General features: G+C 47.0%; 1 protein-coding gene across 7 annotated transcripts in view; it reads left to right on the forward strand.

Annotated features, from left to right (window-relative positions):
• NCKAP5L (NCK associated protein 5 like) overlaps positions 1-13,314 on the forward strand; it is a 47,686-nt gene extending 34,372 nt beyond the window's left edge. For 5 of the 7 annotated variants that reach the window (XM_035101257.3, XM_060272140.2, XM_088661201.1 and 2 more), the window contains 5 exons: positions 1,080-1,242; positions 1,919-1,997; positions 10,578-10,898; positions 11,186-11,325; positions 11,640-13,314. In XM_035101257.3, the coding sequence (XP_034957148.3) occupies positions 1,080-1,242; positions 1,919-1,997; positions 10,578-10,898; positions 11,186-11,325; positions 11,640-11,876 (940 nt within the window). In that variant the 3' untranslated portion in view covers positions 11,877-13,314. Of the gene's footprint in view, positions 1-1,079; positions 1,243-1,918; positions 1,998-2,538; positions 2,805-7,021; positions 9,357-10,577; positions 10,899-11,185; positions 11,326-11,639 lie in introns of those variants that run through there. The other 2 variants (XM_088661202.1, XM_088661203.1) reach the window with 2 other exon arrangements.
• Positions 13,315-18,682: the final 5,368 nt, after the last annotated feature.

The following is an 18,682-nucleotide window of genomic DNA, read 5'->3' on the forward strand; positions in this document are numbered from 1 at the left end:
CATTTAGGACTTTTGAAGAAAAAAAAGGACTCAATTATGCATGGTGTGAAGAAGTTGGGTAGAGAGGTTTCCATCCCTCGTAAATCTAGGACCTGGAGTCATCCGGTGAAGTTGAATGTTGGAAGGTTTAGGACAAACGAACGGCAGTTCTTCACACAGTGCATTGTTAAACCGTGGAATGCACTGCTATAAGAGGTGCAGATGGCCACCAGTTTAAAGGGGGATTAGAAAGATTTGTAGAGGAAAAAGGCCATTGGTGTTTACTAACTATGATGGCTACAAGCCACCTCCAGGATAAGTCACCTTTGATACACAAATGCATGTGACCCAGTGATACTCGGTCATTAAGAAAGAACAGCATGTGCCACTTGTGCATGCACACGAAAGCTCATACCTATGACAAACTTAGTTGGTCTCTAAGGTGCTACTGGAAGGATTTTTTTATTTTGTTTTGACTGCATCAGACCAACACGGCCTGTAGCTAACACAGGACTATTGATTCTCATCAATAGTCTGTATCTCTGCAAAATCTTTACCAAAGTAATCAAATGTTCTGTACCAAACCAAGTTTTTCTGTGACCTGACTTTGAGGAAAGGGCAAATTTGCATTAATGCATATTTCATACAATTTCTGGAACTGAAATCCATGCCCAGCTTTCCCCCTAGGTTCTGATGGTGCACCCGGCAACACCCACAAACCTCCAATCCTCTCTCACAGTCTCAAGGGCCAGAAACTTGCTTCTTTGTATTTATTTTTAAAAACTAAACCAAATTCCAATTTCTACATTTGTGTGATATAGCCACCCTTTCTAGGCAGTCGAGGGTTAATGGCAGAAGAGGCTGTTCTGGGGGAAACTAGTCAGGCTGTGTATGCAGTGAGGTCTGTGATATAAATTTTGATTTCAAATCTTGGGTGGAAAAGCAGGTTTAAAAAACAGGGCAAATGAGACCCTGGTGCATTTTGCTGGGCTATATAGCTCTCTCAAGGAGACAGACATTTCTGGCCTGCAGGGGCTCAGGGTAATGAGGTGCTTTAGGGAGAATATGGGGTCTGCCTTCATCTTTCTCCCCTGTGGCAGGGTGGATGGCAAAGAGGCCCCATTGGAGACTCACCTGGAGCAGAAGAACGAGCTGCAGGGCCTGCAGAGAGGCCTGCATGATGCCAAAGATGCCCGCCTCATCCGGCCTCCACGCAATGGCATTGTTGGCCACCTCCATGCCTGCCAGGAAGCACCTGCCAAGGTGAGCCAGTCGTGACTACCAGAGTCCTCCTGCCTTGGCGCAGTCTCCCTGCTGTCTGGGGCGGGTGTCCTCTCTGGGGGCAGGGCGAGGGACTGAGAACAAATGGAGCCCACCACTCCTGCCCAGCCCCCACTGCTGCTGGAGCGATACCAACCCCAAGTGGCATGAGGTTTACTTGAGAGCCACTGCGACAGAAGCAGCTGTGGCAGCCATGTAAAGGCTGCATTTCCCCCTTCAAACTCAGGCTGCCTGTGTGTTGCTGGGTTTTTTTTAACCAGCTACTTCTGCACCGTGGCAGCTGCCATCAAAATGTACAGTTCTTAAAAAGAGCCCCCTTCTAAAGACCTGCTTGTGACATCAGCATCATTCTGTGCCCTACCTCCTCCTCCTCTCCTCCCCTCCAAGTGGCGAGCGGCTGATGCAAGAGCTGCGTTTTCCAAGACGCAGGCAAAGCGTCCTTGCGCTGCAAATGGTTTCACTCCAAATTATTGAGGGCAAGTCGAGGAAGTGCAGGAGCGCTTCCTCAAGAAAGGCTTTAAAGCTACAATGCTGCACTGGTTTATTTGAGGCTTAAATGTTGGGTGGCCGGGACAGGGGAGGATTACGCCACCCCCCTCCACCTATGCCTGAGTATCTGAGTCCTGCTCACCAGCATCATCTCCCTGCTTCCCTCTAGCTTCGTGATGCAACTTTGCAAGAGGGGATCCCGTCCGATGACAGCCTGGCTGAGTCCGTCACCTCCCAGCACTTTGCAGGTAAGCTTTATGGGATGTCGCCAACCAAGTGTGGCAGGTGGGCATCTTCATTGGAAGGTGCACACAGACTGCTATTCTGTGCTGCTTTTAATTGAGCAGGGTGGAATGGAAAGGGAGAGGAGCCATTCAGGATGGGCCCTCTGAATGAGAGAATACACTCTCATTATAGAAGGACCCACTTTCTAGAATGATTAATGATTGCATTCTTCTCTAATGTGTAATATAGGCCCTATTATTATGATTATTTTTCACAAGGAGAATCAAGCTCAGAGGAGCCTTTTGAGGATATTCCCATAATTCCTTGCAGGCTTCCACAAATTGTGCTCCCTCTGTACACAGGAAATAACTGGCATAAAGAATTGCTTCCTAGAGTGGAAATTAGTGTCTTCTCTGTGCTGAAGAGAAACCTCTTGCAGGAGATCTGGTGGGCCTGTCTCCAGTAACTTTCCCATGAGAAAATCTGCTTAGTAGATTTGAGCCTAACTGTTAAAAGAATTGTGCCCACGTAAATCTAGTTTTTACATTCGGGGCTTAACAACAGGCATATAAAAGAGAGGACGAGATGGTTGGACAGTGTTCTCGAAGCTACGAACATGAGTTTGACCAAACTGCGGGAGGCAGTGCAAGACAGGAGTGCCTGGCGTGCTCTGGTCCATGAGGTCACGAAGAGTCGGACACGACTGAACGACTAAACAACAACAACAACAACAACATTCGGAGCTTAACTTTTAAAAATTTATATTAGGCTTTGGATTTGTGACGAAAAGTGGTAATTCAATTTTTTTAAATAAATGAATTTCATAGAGCAAGTCCTGCTTGCTTCTTGTCAGGGAGGTTGCTGGCTACCCTGGAGCAACGACACTCCAAACCATCTTGTCTTTAAGACTTTTATTGTGAAAGTTATTTACAGTGCAAGAGCTTCATGAAAACATGTCTACTCAGTACTATCAGATTCTCCCAATGGCGCTTTTTGGCTCCTCCCCCAGCAGAGTAGTTTGGGGACCCCAAATCTCTGCCCCCTGCGTTTGCAAGCCGCTGATCACCTCAGTTCCGGGGTGAATTTGAAAGGACGCCGCTCTGCTGTTTCCCCCCCCCCCCGCTAGAAACCTCTGCTGGCCCTCCTCCCTTGCTGGTATCACAGGCTGGAGGCTGTGCTCTTGGATGCTGCCTGAGCCCAGCCCCACTCCACTCATTTCCTCCTTCCTGTCTCCTGCCCCTCCGCTGTCGTCAGAGCCGTTCAAAGAACTAGATTTGGTGAGGGGTGGCTGTTCCCTGTAAGCCCACCCCCTTACACTTCTAATTCTGATTTAAGAAGGGAATAGCACTGAATCAAGGCTGTGTTAAAACAGATGATAACTGTTTGTGTGAATGCGGTTGGCGTATGTGTTCCTGGGATTTTATGGCTAATTCTAGGAGAAAAGAAGATCTATGAGGTCCTAAGCAGACAAATGGTTGGCCTAGGTTCCAGCTCAAGGATGCTGGAGAGGGGAGAAGACCGGAGGGGAACTCCTACCTTTTTTAAGTAGTCCTTAAACTAAGATTTGCAGAATCATAGAATTGTAGAATTGGAAAGGGACCCCAAGGAACATAGAATGATAGAATCATAGAGTTGGAAGAGACCACAAGGGCCATCCAGTCCAACCCCCTGCCAAGCAGGAAACGCCATCAAAGCATTCTTCACATATGCCTGCCAAGCCTCTGCTTAAAGACCTCCAAAGAAGGAGACTCCACCACACTCCTTGGTAGCAAATTCCACTGCCGAACAGCTCTTACTGTCAGGAAGTTCTTCCTAATGTTTAGGTGGAATCTTCTTTCTTGTAGTTTGAATCCATTGCTCCGTGTCCGCTTCTCTGGAGCAGCAGAAAACAACCTTTCTCCCTCCTCTATATGACATCCTTTTATATAGTTGAACATGACTATCATATCACCCCTTAACCTTCTCTTCTCCAGGCTAAACATACCCAGCTCCCTAAGCCGTTCCTCATAAGGCATCGTTTCCAGGCCTTTGACCATTTTGGTTGCCCTCTTCTGGACACGTTCCAGCTTGTCTGTATCCTTCTTGAACTGTGGTGCCCAGAACTGGACACAGTACTCCAGGTGAGGTCTGACCAGAGCAGAATACAGTGGTACTATTACTTCCCTTGATCTAGATGCTATACTCCTATTGATGCAGCCCAGAATTGCATTGGCTTTTTAAGCTACTGCATCACATTGTTGACTCATGTCAAGTCTGTGGTCTACCAAGACTCCTAGATCCTTTTCACATGTACTGCTCTCAAGCCAGGTGTCTCCCATCCTGTATTTGTGCATTTCATTTTTTTTGCCCAAGTGTAGTACTTTACATTTCTCCTTGTTAAAATTCATCTTGTTTGCTTTGGCCCAGTTGTCTAATCTGTTAAGGTCATTTCGAAGTGTGATCCTGTCCTCTGGGATATTAGCCACCACTCCCAATTTGGTGTCGTCTGCAAACTTGCTCAGGATGCCCTCAAGCCCATCATCCAAGTCATTGATAAAGATGTTGAATAAGACTGGGCCCAAGACAGAACCCTGTAGCACCCCACTAGTCACTTCTATCCTGGATGAAGAGGAGCCTTTGGGTTCGGTCAGTCAGCCAGTTACAAATCCACTGAATGGTAGCATTGTCTAGACCGCATTTTACCAGCTTCTTTACAAGAATATCATGGGGCACCTTGTCAAAGGCCTTGCTGAAATCAAGATAGGCTATATCCACAGTGTTCCCTTCATCTACCAGGCTTGTAATTCTGTCAAAAAATGAGATCAGATTAGTCTGACATGACTTATTTTCCAGAAACCCATGCTGACTTTTAGTGATCACAGAGTTTCTTTCTAGGTGCTCACAGACCGTTTGCTTAATGATCTGCTCTAGAATCTTTCCTGGTATTGATGTCAGGCTGACTGGGCGGTAATTGTTTGGGTCCTCTCTTTCCCCCTTTTTGAAAATAGGGACAACATTTGCCCTCCTCCAGTCTGCTGGAACTTCGCCTGTTCTCCAGGAATTTTCAAAGATTATTGCAAGTGGTTCTGAAATCACCTCTGCCAGTTCTTTTAATACTCTTGGATGTAGTTCATCTGGCCCTGGGGACTTGAATACATCTAAACTAGCCAAGTATTCTTGTACTACCTCCTTGCTTATTCTGGGCTGTGTTTCCCCTGCTGAATCATCTGCTCCATATTCTTCAGGTCGGGCATTGTTGTTTTTTTTAAGATAAGATATCTTTATTGTCATTGTCCCCTTGCGGGAACAACGAAATTACTCGGTTGCTTAATCCAAAATTACAAAAACCTAATTAAAAACAGCAAATATAATACAAAATAACAAGTAAAATAAGATGACTTCAAAGTCCAGGCTTTCCATTTAAGGCCAAAATTGCTCTAGAGAAGAAACTGTTCCTGAGACGGCTCGTTCTTGCCTGCATTGTTCTATATCTCCGTCCCGATGGCAGGAGCTGAAAGAAATGGTGACCAGGGTGCGTTGGATCTCTTGATATATCTAGTGCTTTTCTATGGCACCTGGTGGTGTAAATTTGTTCTAAGGTGGTGAGTGAGCAGCCAATAATGCTCTCTGCTGTTTTAATAATTCTACACAGCCCTGCTCTGTCCTGGGAAGTACAGCTTCCGTACCACACACATAAACCGTATGTGAGCACGCTCTGTATGGCACAGTGATAGAAGGCAAGCAGCAGCTTTTGTGGAATATGGTTTTTCCTTAAAATTCTCAAAAAATACAGTCTCTGCTGCGCCTTCTTCACAAGCCTCCTTGTATTAACTCTCCAGGACAGATCCTCCTGTAACTCAATGCCTAGAAAGCTAAACGTTGTTACCCTCTCCACACAAATTCCGTCAATCAAAAGTGGCTGGACCTCATTCTTCTGTCTCCTAAAGTCCACCACAAACTCCTTAGTTTTCTTTGTATTTATGAGCAAGTTGTTGACTCTGCACCACTCTGTCAGCCGCTCCACCTCATCTCTATACTCAGTTTCACCCTCCTTATCAGAGATGAGCCCGATCACAGTTGTGTCATCTGCAAATTTTGACAACCCTATTTCTAGGGTAGGCAGTGACACAATCATACATATAAAGAGTATAAAGGAGTGGACTAAGCACGCATCCTTGTGGTGTTCCTGTGTTAGTCCTAAGCATGTTAGACATATAAGGGCCCAACCGGACCCTCTGGGAGCAATCTGAGAGAAAGTCCAGTATCCACCCACAGAGTGATAGCGGGAGCCCCAGATTTCCCAATTTAGTTATCAGACGTCGCGGTAGAATGCTGAGCTGAAATCTACAAAAAGCAGTCTGGCGTAGCTCCCCCGCTGCATCCTCTGTTGATCTTTTCGTTTTGTAGGCAAATTTGGAGAAGACTGTGGCAAAGAAGGCATTGAGGAGTTCTGCCCTTTCTCTATCCCCTGTTCACATTTCACCATCTTCTCCTCTAAGTGACCCCACTGTTTCCTTGTTCTTCCTTTTACGGACATACCCATAAAAGCCCTTTTTGTTGCTTTTAACCTCTCTAGCAAGCCTGAGTTCATTCTGTGCTTTAGAGGAATCTGTTCAACCTTATGCTCTTGGCTGAGTTTGACATCCAACAAATATCAGGATAGTTGAAATCCCCCATTACTACTATCTTACTTCCTTAATTCAGCTTGGCTTGGGGATCTATAGTAAACTCCCACAATGAGATCACTGTTATTTTTCTCTCCCTTAATTTTGACCCAGATACTCTCAATTTGGCTTTGAAGTTTTAAATCCTGGATCTCTTCACAGGTATACACATCCCTGACATGTAACGCTACTCCTCCTCCTTTCCTGTTTGGTCTATTTATCTGAAATAGATTGTATCCCTCTATTTCTACATTCCAATCATGAGACTCATCCCACCAGGTTTCAGTGATGCCTATTATGTCGTATTTAGTTTGTTGTACCAAGAGCTCAAGTATACAGACATTGAAGACCATTGATCATTCCCCCATGTCTCTTATTTAAGGATATTTTCCTCCCACCACTAGGTCTGCGTGCTGTTTGCTCCATTTGGTCCTTGACATTTGGCCGATCATCTTCAGCACTTGGTAGACTCCTACCTTCAGGACCACTGTCTCCCTCCCCCACATAAGTCAGTTTAAAGCTCTCCTGATGAGTTTTTTTAGTTTCATGGCAAAAACATTCCTCCCAACTTTTGTGAGGTGCAGCCCATCACTTGGCAGAAGTCCATCTTCAAGAAACTGCAGACCGAGGCTTCCGGTCTACCGCGCTGGTGGAGAGGCGCAGAAACCTTGAGCTCTGAAGTTTCTGGCATTGCGGGGGGGGGGGGGAATTCCACGGGAGCCACACGGATCCCCACAAGAACCCCGGGTAGAGCGTCCCAGGGGCGGAAAAGCCCGGCAGAGCTCCAAAGGCGACTCCTCCGCTGCCCGGGAAGCTCGTTAGAGCCCCCGAGAGCCAGCGGAGTGGCAGTCGCGGGAACCATTTTGGGCGCCATCATTACCTCCACGAAGCTCCATGCCTACAGCCTGCAAGCGGTGGATTCTTCCTGCAAAAAGATTAGATCTGGACCAAGTAAGTAAAAACTTTACGATTTGGACTAAGAATTTGTCGCTGGGAGGAGGCTTAAAAGGGAAGTCAGCCCCCCCAATTGAGTAATGGATGATGCAGTAAAGCTATGGAAAGCTCAGAAATTTACTCTTAAAAAAACATTTTCCTGATGCAGAGTAAGGGAAAAATACAAAGTGCACTTAAATCTCTGCAAAAGACTGTGATTTGACAAGGGGAAACCCCCCTGTGAACTTGGAGTCGGGTCAAAGGAAGGATCGGCTAGCCGTCTTTGTGACGTCACAATACAAAAGAATGTGTCTGTCTGTGAGACTGAGAGCTGTAGATAAATAAAAGAGGAACTTTTAAAAGCAAACCTCAAGGCTGCTCAGTGCTGAATTTGAGTTTGACTGTTAAGAGAAAATGTAAAGAAATAGAGGTTGGATCCAGTTCAGACGGGATTTTATTCCTTTTGCACTTGGAAAATACAAAACAAGGACAATAATAACACCACTTCCTGCCTGCTATAATCATGGAAGAGCACCAACAGGTTGGAAGAGAAGGTTCTGGATTGTGAGAAGAAGAGCACACAGTGGGACTTGATCCTGACAACAATTTTGGAAATGAAAGAGGAGATTCGTAACCCTAAAGTTGTTCTAACATGCATGGATGAGAGGACTGATGAATCAACAGAACTGAATTTTGAAACAGATGAAATATTTGAACTTAGAGAGGAAGAAAAGGGAGAAGAGGAAAGACCAGAAGAAGACGCATGCTGTGATGTGACTTTTGGGGAAACTTTGGAAATGGCAGAGGAGAACCATAATTTTGAAGGAAATGCAACAATTACGGGAGAACAGACTGCTGAACCAACAGAATGGATTTTTGAGACGGACGAGGATGAAGAAGAAATCACTTTCACCGGTGGGAGGGGTGAAACAGGGAAGGGTTGTGATTCAAAAGCCCCCCCAAAAGGGGAAAAATAAAAAGGTTGTCACCTCAGTGAGAGAGGGGGAGAAGGAAGTAGGAGGGGGGCAGAAAGAGAATGAGATGGAAAATAAAGTGTTGGGAATACAGCAGAGGGGGAAGGGTTCAGCAAAATTTAGATTGGGACAGAGCAGGAGTGGGGTGAGGGGGAATTGTGCTAATTTTTATTGGTTGGTAAAACAGGGTTTGAACTCGGAAAGTATTAAGGAGCTGGCTGAAATCTCTGGAGACACCGATTCCAAGGAAAGGGGGTAGATTTAGTTTTGAGAGTGGGAACAAAAAGGGGGTAAAAGATTTTGAAAATTAGTTTGAATATTTTTGGGTAAAAGGGTAGAGAATATTGGGTAATTAAGGTAAAGAGAAGCATGAAGGGTTAATGGTTAAAAAGAAGTTATAATTTGGAAGAAAGAATGTAATTTTAGAGTGGGAAACTGCAATAATTAGTGAATTATAAAGAACTCAAGAAGGGGGAATGAGGAAGTCCAAAATGTTTAGATTTGAAATTGAAAAAATATGATTATGTCTTTTTATTATTTTCATGGGTTTTCTCTTTCCATTTTTCTTCACTCTTTTATATAAATTGATTAAGAATTATCTATAAATAAGAGAGCTAAGATGTATCTTTATGATGTTTAGTTAAGATTCTGGAAATGTTATGAGTTAACTATAAAAGAATGGTAAGGAAGATAAGTGAAGAACAATGAAGAAACAAGACGTGATGATATTGTTCTATATTTCTGTACTTTTTAAAAAGTTTTTGTCTTTTCTTTTCTTTTTTGTTTTTGTTTTCTCTCTTTTTGTGTAAAATCCAATAAAAATTATTTTTTTTAAAAAAAGAAACTGCAGACCGTGATCTAAGAATCCAAACCGTTCCTGTTTGCACCATTTGCGAAGCCAGTTGTTCACATCCCCTATTTTTCCCTTTCTCCCTGGGCCATGTCGTTCAACTGGGAGGACAGATGAGAAGACAATTTGTGCATTTAATTTCTTCAACTTCCTGCCCAGAGCCTCATAATCACTTTTGATCTTCTGAAGGCTATGGCTTGCAGTGTCATTGGTTCCCACATGAACCAAAAGGAAAGGGCATTTGTCAGTGGGTTTTATGATTCCTTGCAGCCGTTCTGCTACATCTTGGATCTTGGCCCCAGGGAGACAGCACACCTCTCGAGACGCCTTATCAGGCCCACAGATCACTGCTTCTGTACCCCTCAGTAGGGAATCCCCTATCACCACGCCTCCTCATAGGCTTGGTCGGGATTCTTCCATGTGCTGTCCCTTCCAAGGTTACCTGCATATTCCCGGAGGACTGACTTTGCTGCTCATCTTCATATTCCTGATCAACTGTGATGAGGGAGAGATCTTCAAATGGAGTCTGTTCCTCGTCTTCCATGTTAAGGGAGAGCACTTCAAAACGGTTGTGTACTTCTAAACACTCAGAGCGATGCCTGGGCCTTCTACTTCTATGAGTCACATTCCTCCATACATCTGGCTCCTGTGTTGGGGAACTGACCTTCTTCTCAAGGATGTCCCCTGTCTCCTCCTTGGTGCAGACAGTGTGCTCTGCTGCATCCAGGAAAAGCTCCAGCTCTTTAATTCCCTGGAGCGTAGATACACGGGCCTGAAGCTGCTGGACCTTGTCTTCCAGCAGGGCAACCTTGTCTTCTAGTAGGGCAACCAACTTGCAATTGCTGCAGGTGTAGCTGCCTACCGGTACGTCCTTTGGCAAGATAAAGATGTCATCTGGATCAGGCATAGGCAAACTCGGCCCTTCAGATGTTTTGGGACTAAAACTCCCATCATCCCTAGCTAAAAGGACCAGTGGTCAGGGATGATGGGAGTTGTAGTCCCAAAACATTTGGAGGGCCGAGTTTGCCTACGCCTGATCTAGACGTCCAACAACCTGCAGTGCAGGAATATGCACTTGTCCCATTTGGGGATCAAACTTGCAACCTGGAGCTTTCAATATATAAGCTGTTTGGAGTAGAAAGGGTCAGAATGACAGGTAATCCTTTGACGTGGTTTCTGACTCCACCTGCCTGTGGTCCCCAGGATGCAGCTCCCTGACTCGGACTCTGGACAGTGGCATTGGCACTTTTCCGCCGCCAGACTACTGCCTCGGGATGCCCTGCAAGAACGTGCCTAAACCCAGGCCCCGACTTGACCCTCCGTCAGCCGGCCCTTTCCCAGCTAGAGGCCCTCCGCCTGTCACCCGGGTGCCCCGCAAGGCCCGGACGTTGGAGAGGGAGGTGCCCAGCGCAGAGGACCTGCTGGGCCCTAGCAAGTACCAAAGCATGCCAGCTTTCCACGGCGTCTTAGCCAGTGCCGAGCCACCCCGCAGACACTGGGATCGCAGAGATCGCTGCCCAGGAGGTTTGTATCGTCCAGAAGGGGTGAGCAACGGGAAGGGGGACAACTGTTGGTCTGTATTGTTTTTTAATGTGTTGTAAACAGCTTTGAGATTTTTTTCTTTTAAATCTAAAATGGTATAGAAATGGGGGTGGGGGGTGATGATAATGAATTGCTCTGTCCTGTGGGCCCAAATACAGCTTGTCGGGAAAGATGCAGGTGAGCGATCTCTCTGACACCTATTTGTTCGGAAGGAGAATTTGGCTCCACTCCCCACCCTAATGAGTTGCCCCTCCGCTTTCCCCTCTCAGACCTCTGCAATGATCCCAGCAAGCCACGGCATGCCCAGCAGAGCAAGAACTGGACTTTCCCCAATGCCAAAGCATCTGCCACCACTGACCCCTTCCTCTGCTCCCCTCACGGCCTGGAGGGCCTTCATGGTTCTACAATGGTAAGTGAGGGTGGGGTGACTGGGGGAAACCAAGGTGCCCAGCTCAGGCCAGGTGGGGGGAACTTTTGTTCCTACAGACATTACTGGACTGCAACTCCCACCATTCCTAGCCAGCGGCTGTGCTTGCTGGGGGTGATGGAAGTTGTAGTTCAGCAAGATCTGGAGGACAAAGGTTCTCCCTAGCTTGTTTAGGCCATGCCTCACTCTAGCCCTGGCTTCCAGATGGAGCTTTCAGTCCACTTCCACCCCTGCCATCCATTGGCACATTCCTCTGCTCCTAAGCAGCCTTGCCTTGCTGCTCTCTGTATCTGCAGGGCTCTGCTTGCAGCGTTGTCGAAAGGAGGCGGGCCTCGTCGGATGGGCCTCAGGCCTCGCCGGCCTTCAGCACCAGCAGCAGCCGCACCCCCAGCGCATCTGACGTGGGCGAAGAGGGCAGCACGGAGGCCCATTCCAGGGATATGGGCCCAGAAGGGCAGCCAGGCCTGGAGAACTCGGAGTCCCTGAGCGACTCTCTTTATGACAGCTTGTCCTCGTGCGGCAGCCAGGGTTGAGCATGGCGGGAGGGGGGGGGCGGAAAGGGGCACAGGTTTCTCGATGTGACACCGCCACGTGCTGCCACCTCCTGGTGCTTTGGAGGGCCAAATGCTTGCCCATGGGATCCTGCTTGATTCTCCCAAACCAAATCTTGGCCCTGCACCAGAGCACAGTGATGTGTCTTCCACACCCAGCGCCTCCTACCTGCCCCCCCTCCCCAAAAGAAGGAAATGGGACCATGACACCAGGAGGCTTCTCTGCCCAAGAGAAGAAACGGGTCCAAGGAGGTAATGGAGAGTGATAGTCATGCACATGGACTCTTGCTGAACGCCATTAGGTCCGCTTAGCTTATGGGGGGTGGGGGTCCTGGGTCCTGCGCATCTAAAATGGCGACCCTTTGGTTGAAGCACGGGAGATGGGGGTGGGATCTGTCTTTATTTTGCTTGAACCCATGGCCACTTTATTCGGCTCGTAAATTCACTGTGAGAGGCGTTGGATCCAAGAAAAATCTGTTCTGGAGTTGAGGTGTTCTGAGTAGAGCTGTGTTTGCCAACCTGGTGCCCTCTAGGTGCTTTGGACTACAACTCCCATCATGCCTTCCTGGTGGCTGTGCTGGCTGAGTTGGTGGGCGTTGTGGTTCAAAACATCTGGCAGGCCTCCAGGTTGGAGCAGAGGGTGTTCTCTTGAAAGGGTCGGCCATTGCAAGGGTGGGTTGTCTGTCCAGAGCTTGCACAAGTGCAATATCCTCACCCCCTTGGCCCCCATTTTGCAGGTGAAGGTTGCTGAGCGATGGTGCTGCCTGAGCCTCTTAAGCTGCCCCTTTTACCTCATTGGCTGAGCGTATTACCTTCTCTGCCTTTTGCCACTTGGAGAGCATGTGCGACTTTGCTAAATCCAGCATTTCTCACCACCCAGGAAGAGGCATATGGCTCCTCACTCGGTTACATGTGGGGTTACATGTAGGGTTATCTTCATTCGCTCTCCTCCTCCTCAGATTTCATGAAGTAGGCTCTTCTTCCCCAGTGGAACCAACTGGGCAGGATGCTTCTTATCCAGAACCTCACATGCCCAGGACTTAACACTTCTGTGGGTTTCAGGAATGGCTAGCTGGCTTCCTCACTCCCCATCCCTTCCTTGTATTTTCCCCCTTTAAATGTTAAGTTTCTAATGTTGCTGTTTTAGTTTCCACACGTTCAGGCCCCCTCTTCTCTCCTTTCCCTGTTTTTAAAGGAGCCTCACATGGTTCCCCAGATGGTGCTATTTTGCTGTGTACAGGTCCCTTTCCTTACAAGTCTTCCTTGCGTTGTCCTTTTTAAAAAATAAAAAAATGTTTTTTAAAAAACAACAACAAAACATTAAGGTGTCTTTTGCTCCTCTACTTATTTATATAAGTTATTGTGAAATGAGGCTGTTTATTGTCTTTTGATCTCCCAGGAAATAAAGGGGTAAAAAGTGTGTGTGTGTTGGATTGGATACATGGATTTTGGGGAAACAACTTGCACAGCATTCTCCCCTGGTGCCTTTTCTCTTTCCTGAAAAGGGCCTCTCATTCCACTAAAGCGGTATGTTTCTGTACCTTTTGATACCATCCCCCCCCAATTCCAGTTTAAAATGATGTTTTTTTCAGTCTGCTCCCAGAAGAACAGGTTCACATCCTTCTTGCACCTTATCACTACTAATACACATCCCTGACCACATGCATGGACGTCTACATGTATACAGTAGCAGCAGCAAGCATGGTTTCTAAAATATTGGACCTGGAGTTGTAGAACACCCTGGGGGATGTTGCCTTGCCACCCCAGTTACAGGCCACAGGGTGGTGGGGAGATAGTGTGATAGGACACTGGCTTTTTCACTTTGCATGCAGAAATGAGGTTTAGTTTTAGTATAGAACAGTGGTTCACAGGCGTACATCAGGAGTGGGATGCTAGTAAAATTACTTGTTCCAAAGTGGCAAGGAGGGGCAGGTTCTTGAGTTAGGGCTGCATATTCATGGTTTTGTCGCAGTTCAGGATGAATTCAGGATGGTGCTGGTGGTGTCAGGTGCTTTGAGTTTTGGACAATGTCTTTTAAAAAGCCAGTTTATTTGGGATTAAACTGAGGTTTCCTAAGACAAAGTGGTAAGATCAAGGCATAGGCAAACTTGACCCTCCAGATGTTTTGAGACTACAATTCTCATCATCCCTGACCACTGGTCCTGTTAGCTAGGAATGATGGGAGTTAGAGTCCCAAAACATCTGGAGAGCCAAGTTTGCCTATGCCAGGGTAAGATGGTTTCCATCACAGGCCAGAACGACAGGTGGAGCGGGGCTTGGTGCTATGTGCAGACCTGAAGGAGAGAGTCTTCTGGTTCATCTTGCCTTGCAAGTGCAAAAGGGGGGGCTTCTGTGTCACCTGCCCAGGGTGGAAGATTCTGATCTTAAGAAATGCCATTTACTGGCTGGATGTTTTAGCATTTGCGGGGGCCATGTGCCAGGACTAGTTCTTCCATTACCTCACTTGCCTCCTTTATTCTTAGGCTGATTGCAGAGGTTTGACACAGGAAATTCTTGGAAGAGAGCAGCCTTAGAAGAGATTCTTCCGAGCCCTTCCTTGCAATAGCAGTTCAAGAGGGAGGGAGCTCCTCTTTCGGAGAACAGCCTCCTCCTCTTCCTGCAGCTCCCTGGTGCTCCCTAGTGACCAGAGGAGCGGCAGTAGCAACTTAGTTGCTTAGCCTTTACATCACTTTCAAAGGACTGCAAATAGAGACTGCCCAGGATTCAAGCTGGCCTGGGCTGCTCACGAGATCTTCAGAGCAGGGATCTGCAGCCGAATCTGTTTAACAATGGCAACGACAAAAATATTCCCCCTGTAATTATGGCTGCTGAAACTAGGGAAATGGGGGCGTAATTAGGAGGAGACTTGGTGAAATTACCGAGTTCAGTTCCGATTATGAAACCAATTTCCTTGGCTCAGAGGAACCCTGTTCTTTAATTCTTACTCAAATGGGTCCCCCCCGCCATTAACTCGCCTGGTAGCGCTTCAGGATCTAGTAAAAAACTGCCAACAAGCCCGTGGCTTGGCTGCTGTTGCTTTAAAGCATTGTGGTTTTGAGCAGTAATGCAAGACTGATGGGCTTGGAGCAGAGCTGGATTGTAAAGGCAACTGCTCTGTAGTCACCCCACACACTCTCCCCAAGCATCCCTCCTTTTAATGTCGGTCACAGACAACAGCAGCCTCACATGTATAGTGTGCCTCATTCTTCCTGTGCATCTGGAATGCTGAAAACCTCTGCAGTATTTTCACTGGCTGGAGATCGTCTACATTCATAGTCTGTCTTGGAAATTAAAGGAACAGGAGGATTTGAAAAGTGGGCCTGGTGGCTAACCTTTACACAGTTGAAATTTCAAGGCTGTGTGTTGAGGCAGGAACCATACACTCTGGAGCAATTAAGTTAGCCCCAAGTGGCTTGCGCAAATATACTTGCAATGCGTATGAGGCTTCAAGCAATGTACATTATTCTTTAATTGTTACAAGCCATTAAAGTGACTCTTTATTGGGGGGAAAACAAAGCTAAACTTGTACAGGGCAATACCCTTATTAGGCAAACCAACAAACCACTTTTTCAGTTTTTATCATATGTTTCAGGAAGCTTTTAATGTTTGTTGCTGCTGCTGTTTTCACCTGCATTTCGGTTGGAAGCCACCTAGAGTGGCTGGGGCAACCCAGTCAGATGGGTATAAAAAAAATTATTAGAGAGAGAAGAATTTTGAACTACCTTACAGGCTTGTTGTATCAATCAATCAATCAATCAATCAATCAATCAATCAATCAATCAATCAATCTTTATTATGGTCACAGACCAGCATAAGATAAAAGCATGTGAATAAAATAAAGTGTATAACTTAAAGCGGAAAGGACTTAAAATGTTGTTACAGTATATAGTATAGACAGGATGAACCTAGCTCATATATCTGTATAGCATTGGCAGTGAAAGAAAGACATGTTCCATTGTTTCCAGTTGCCCAGTGCCACATGGGCCTTTTCTCTCCTCATACGGTGTTTTCCTAAAACAGCCTTCTTGGATGGCTGAAGGGAGGACCTGGCAATGGGTCAGAGGGAAAGCCCTTTGCTGTTTTGGAATATCAAGATTGGTTATAGATGGCATTTGGGAGATGAGGTATCTCCTGGTTTCACTGATTAGGAATTTTGGGGACCTGGCCAGATCTGCTTGGTGTTCTGTGTCTTTCACCTGCTGTCTAGAGTTGTCATCATGTTTATCACTGCCTGCTTCCATGTTGTTTGGAAATTGTCCTCAATAGTTAGGGGAGCAAGGCCACACTCTGGCCTCCATTCTTATGAATCCAGTTTCAAGACATATGGCAGCATTGGAGACATGTTTAGGCACTTGCAGGGGCTGATCTCAAAACTTAAGATTGTACCAGTTCTAGTGGCGCACAATTGGCAGAGGGACCTAGCTGGGCATCATAGAAAAGCTGCATAATCCATTAGGCCTCGAACAGTTTGAGGGCTGCAGGTATATCGTGTCCACCTTCAGTTTTGAGGTACTTAAGTATAGCATTTGTGCTTCTCTGCATGTCCCCTGCACCATGGTCCCCATAAGCTTTTCTGCTCACCCAGAGCTATATAGTGGAACCTCGACTTACATACGATTCCAGTTACGACCTTCAGCAGGTGCTTCGAACTTTCCTCTAGATATGAACAGAGGCCTTGCCCGGAGCTCGCCCGGCCAGCTGTGGGGCAGTGCTGGGGCCTCCGCCACCAGGGAGAGGCCTCCGGTTTGCCGGAGCTCACCCCGCCGGCTGCAGAGCAGCGTTGAGGCCTCTGCTACCAGGGAGAGGGCCCCCACCCCACCCCCGAAGCTGTGGAAGAGGTGCCACCTGCAAGAGGCACAGCAGGGCGCACAGCAGCCCCAAACCCCGCCGAGGAACTAACCTGAGGAAGTCCAGAGAAGAACCTGGCCTGGCAAGAAAAAAAGTGAAACAGCTCTTTACTGACCCTTGTCCCACCCCCAAGCTTGTAGCCAGGTAAGCCTGCCCACCCTCAGTGCATGTGAGGGGGGGGGAAGGTTTTTTTTTTTCATCTACAATACTGTCTTATTTATTTTATAGTACAGTGCATTGATTATTGCCTTCATTTTATGGATCTATGGTCTTGTTAGACAGTAAAATCCGTGTTAAATTGCTGCTTTACGGGTGTTTTTTATTGTGTAGAATGGATCAATTCACTTTTCCATTACTTTCTATGGAAAAGTGCGCCTCCACTTACATACGTTTCTCGTTATGACCGGACCTCTGGAACGGATTATGGTTGTAAGCAGAGGTTGCACTTTCCTCAGGTTCTTGAAACAGGTGACCTGCTCAATCTTATGGCCATCGATATACCATAATGAGGTTTGGGCCTTTTGACAAAAAGCATAATTTTGGTTTTCTGGTCATTGAGTTCTAGTTTGCTCTCCTTGCAGTATACTGCCTTAGTATAGGGGTGGGAAACTCAGCCCCTCAATGTGGCCCTTGGGACTCTCCGTGGGCTAGAGCAGCGTTTCTCAACCGCTGTTCCGCGGCACACTAGTGTGCCGCGAGACGCTGGCTGGTGTGCCGCGACATGCGGCGACGAGAAGGGCAATTTGCATTGTCACGTGCCTGGCGGCCGCCAATACACTACGCTGACCCACCGGAAAGGAAGCCGGCCAGGTCACGACGCGGGGCGAGTGCAGCTCTCAACAGCCACCACCACGGGAGGGTGGTTTTAGACAAACTTAAAGAAGCTGGCTGGATGAGCTCAACCTGAAACTTGCTGAGCAAAGGATTGTGCTGGCAGAGAAATCAGCAGCTTGTGAAGCCTTATTACAGGAGATTGCAACCAACACAGCAATTGGCAAGTGTTTCTTACAGTCATAATTATATAGTCAATATAGGGCGGCACAGAGTTAAAATTTTTAACTTCTTTAATGGTGGTGTGCCTCGTGATTTTTTTCATGGAACAAGTGTGCCTTGGCCCAAAAAAGTTTGAGAAACACTGGGCTAGTGCCCTGCTCCAGTCAGCCTTTCAACGGCTTTATGTTTGACTGGAAGGTGTTATTGAACTGGTGTAATGCCTATTGCTTGCCTGAAGTGACATAGTGATAGGCAGGTGGGTGGGCATCTTTTTTGGGTGGCTGGAATGTAGCCCCCATGTACATTTCACCCAGTTTTGCCTCTGACCCCTGCAATATTGCCCATGAGGGTCGGCACCCCCCCCCCCCGGCAGTTTCCTGCTGCCCCCATGTTGCCTGCTGCCTGCATAGATCTCATCCTGCAACTTGTACACAGCCAGTTAGTTAGTCCTGTTCAGCACAGCAACTGTTGGAACTTCAGCTTATTTTGGTTAAGGGGCTATATGGTAAATGTTGTATCTTAGCTAACAAGCAAGCTTAGTTAAAGATGCCAAACTGCTTTCCCCCCCAGTTGGGGACGTAACCGTGCATACCACCACCACCACCCTTCCTATTTTTACATTTAAGAGACCTCATAGGAGATACTCTCTAACATTCCCAATTATAGATCTGTGCCTTCCTCTCCTGGAATGGGGCAACTGGACTGACATCCATCTGTTTTGGGGGAGAATGAAGGGGTGAGCCTTTGGGGACAAGTCGAGGTGTTGGAAGGTTGCAGCTCTTGCTAAGAGCTGAGGCAGATGAAGGCACCTGGTTGTGCTGATGCAGATTCACCCAAGGTGTTTCTTCTTTCTGCACTCCTCCTAGCGGTCATTCCTCCTCTGGTAACTACTAGGGATACATCACCTGACTGTATGTCTCTAGGCACTGGGGTTGTCTGGCAGGGCT

This window comes from Zootoca vivipara, chromosome 2, assembly GCF_965207765.1.
Source record: "Zootoca vivipara chromosome 2, rZooViv2.hap1.1, whole genome shotgun sequence".
NCBI classification, from domain to species: Eukaryota; Metazoa; Chordata; class Lepidosauria; order Squamata; family Lacertidae; genus Zootoca; species Zootoca vivipara.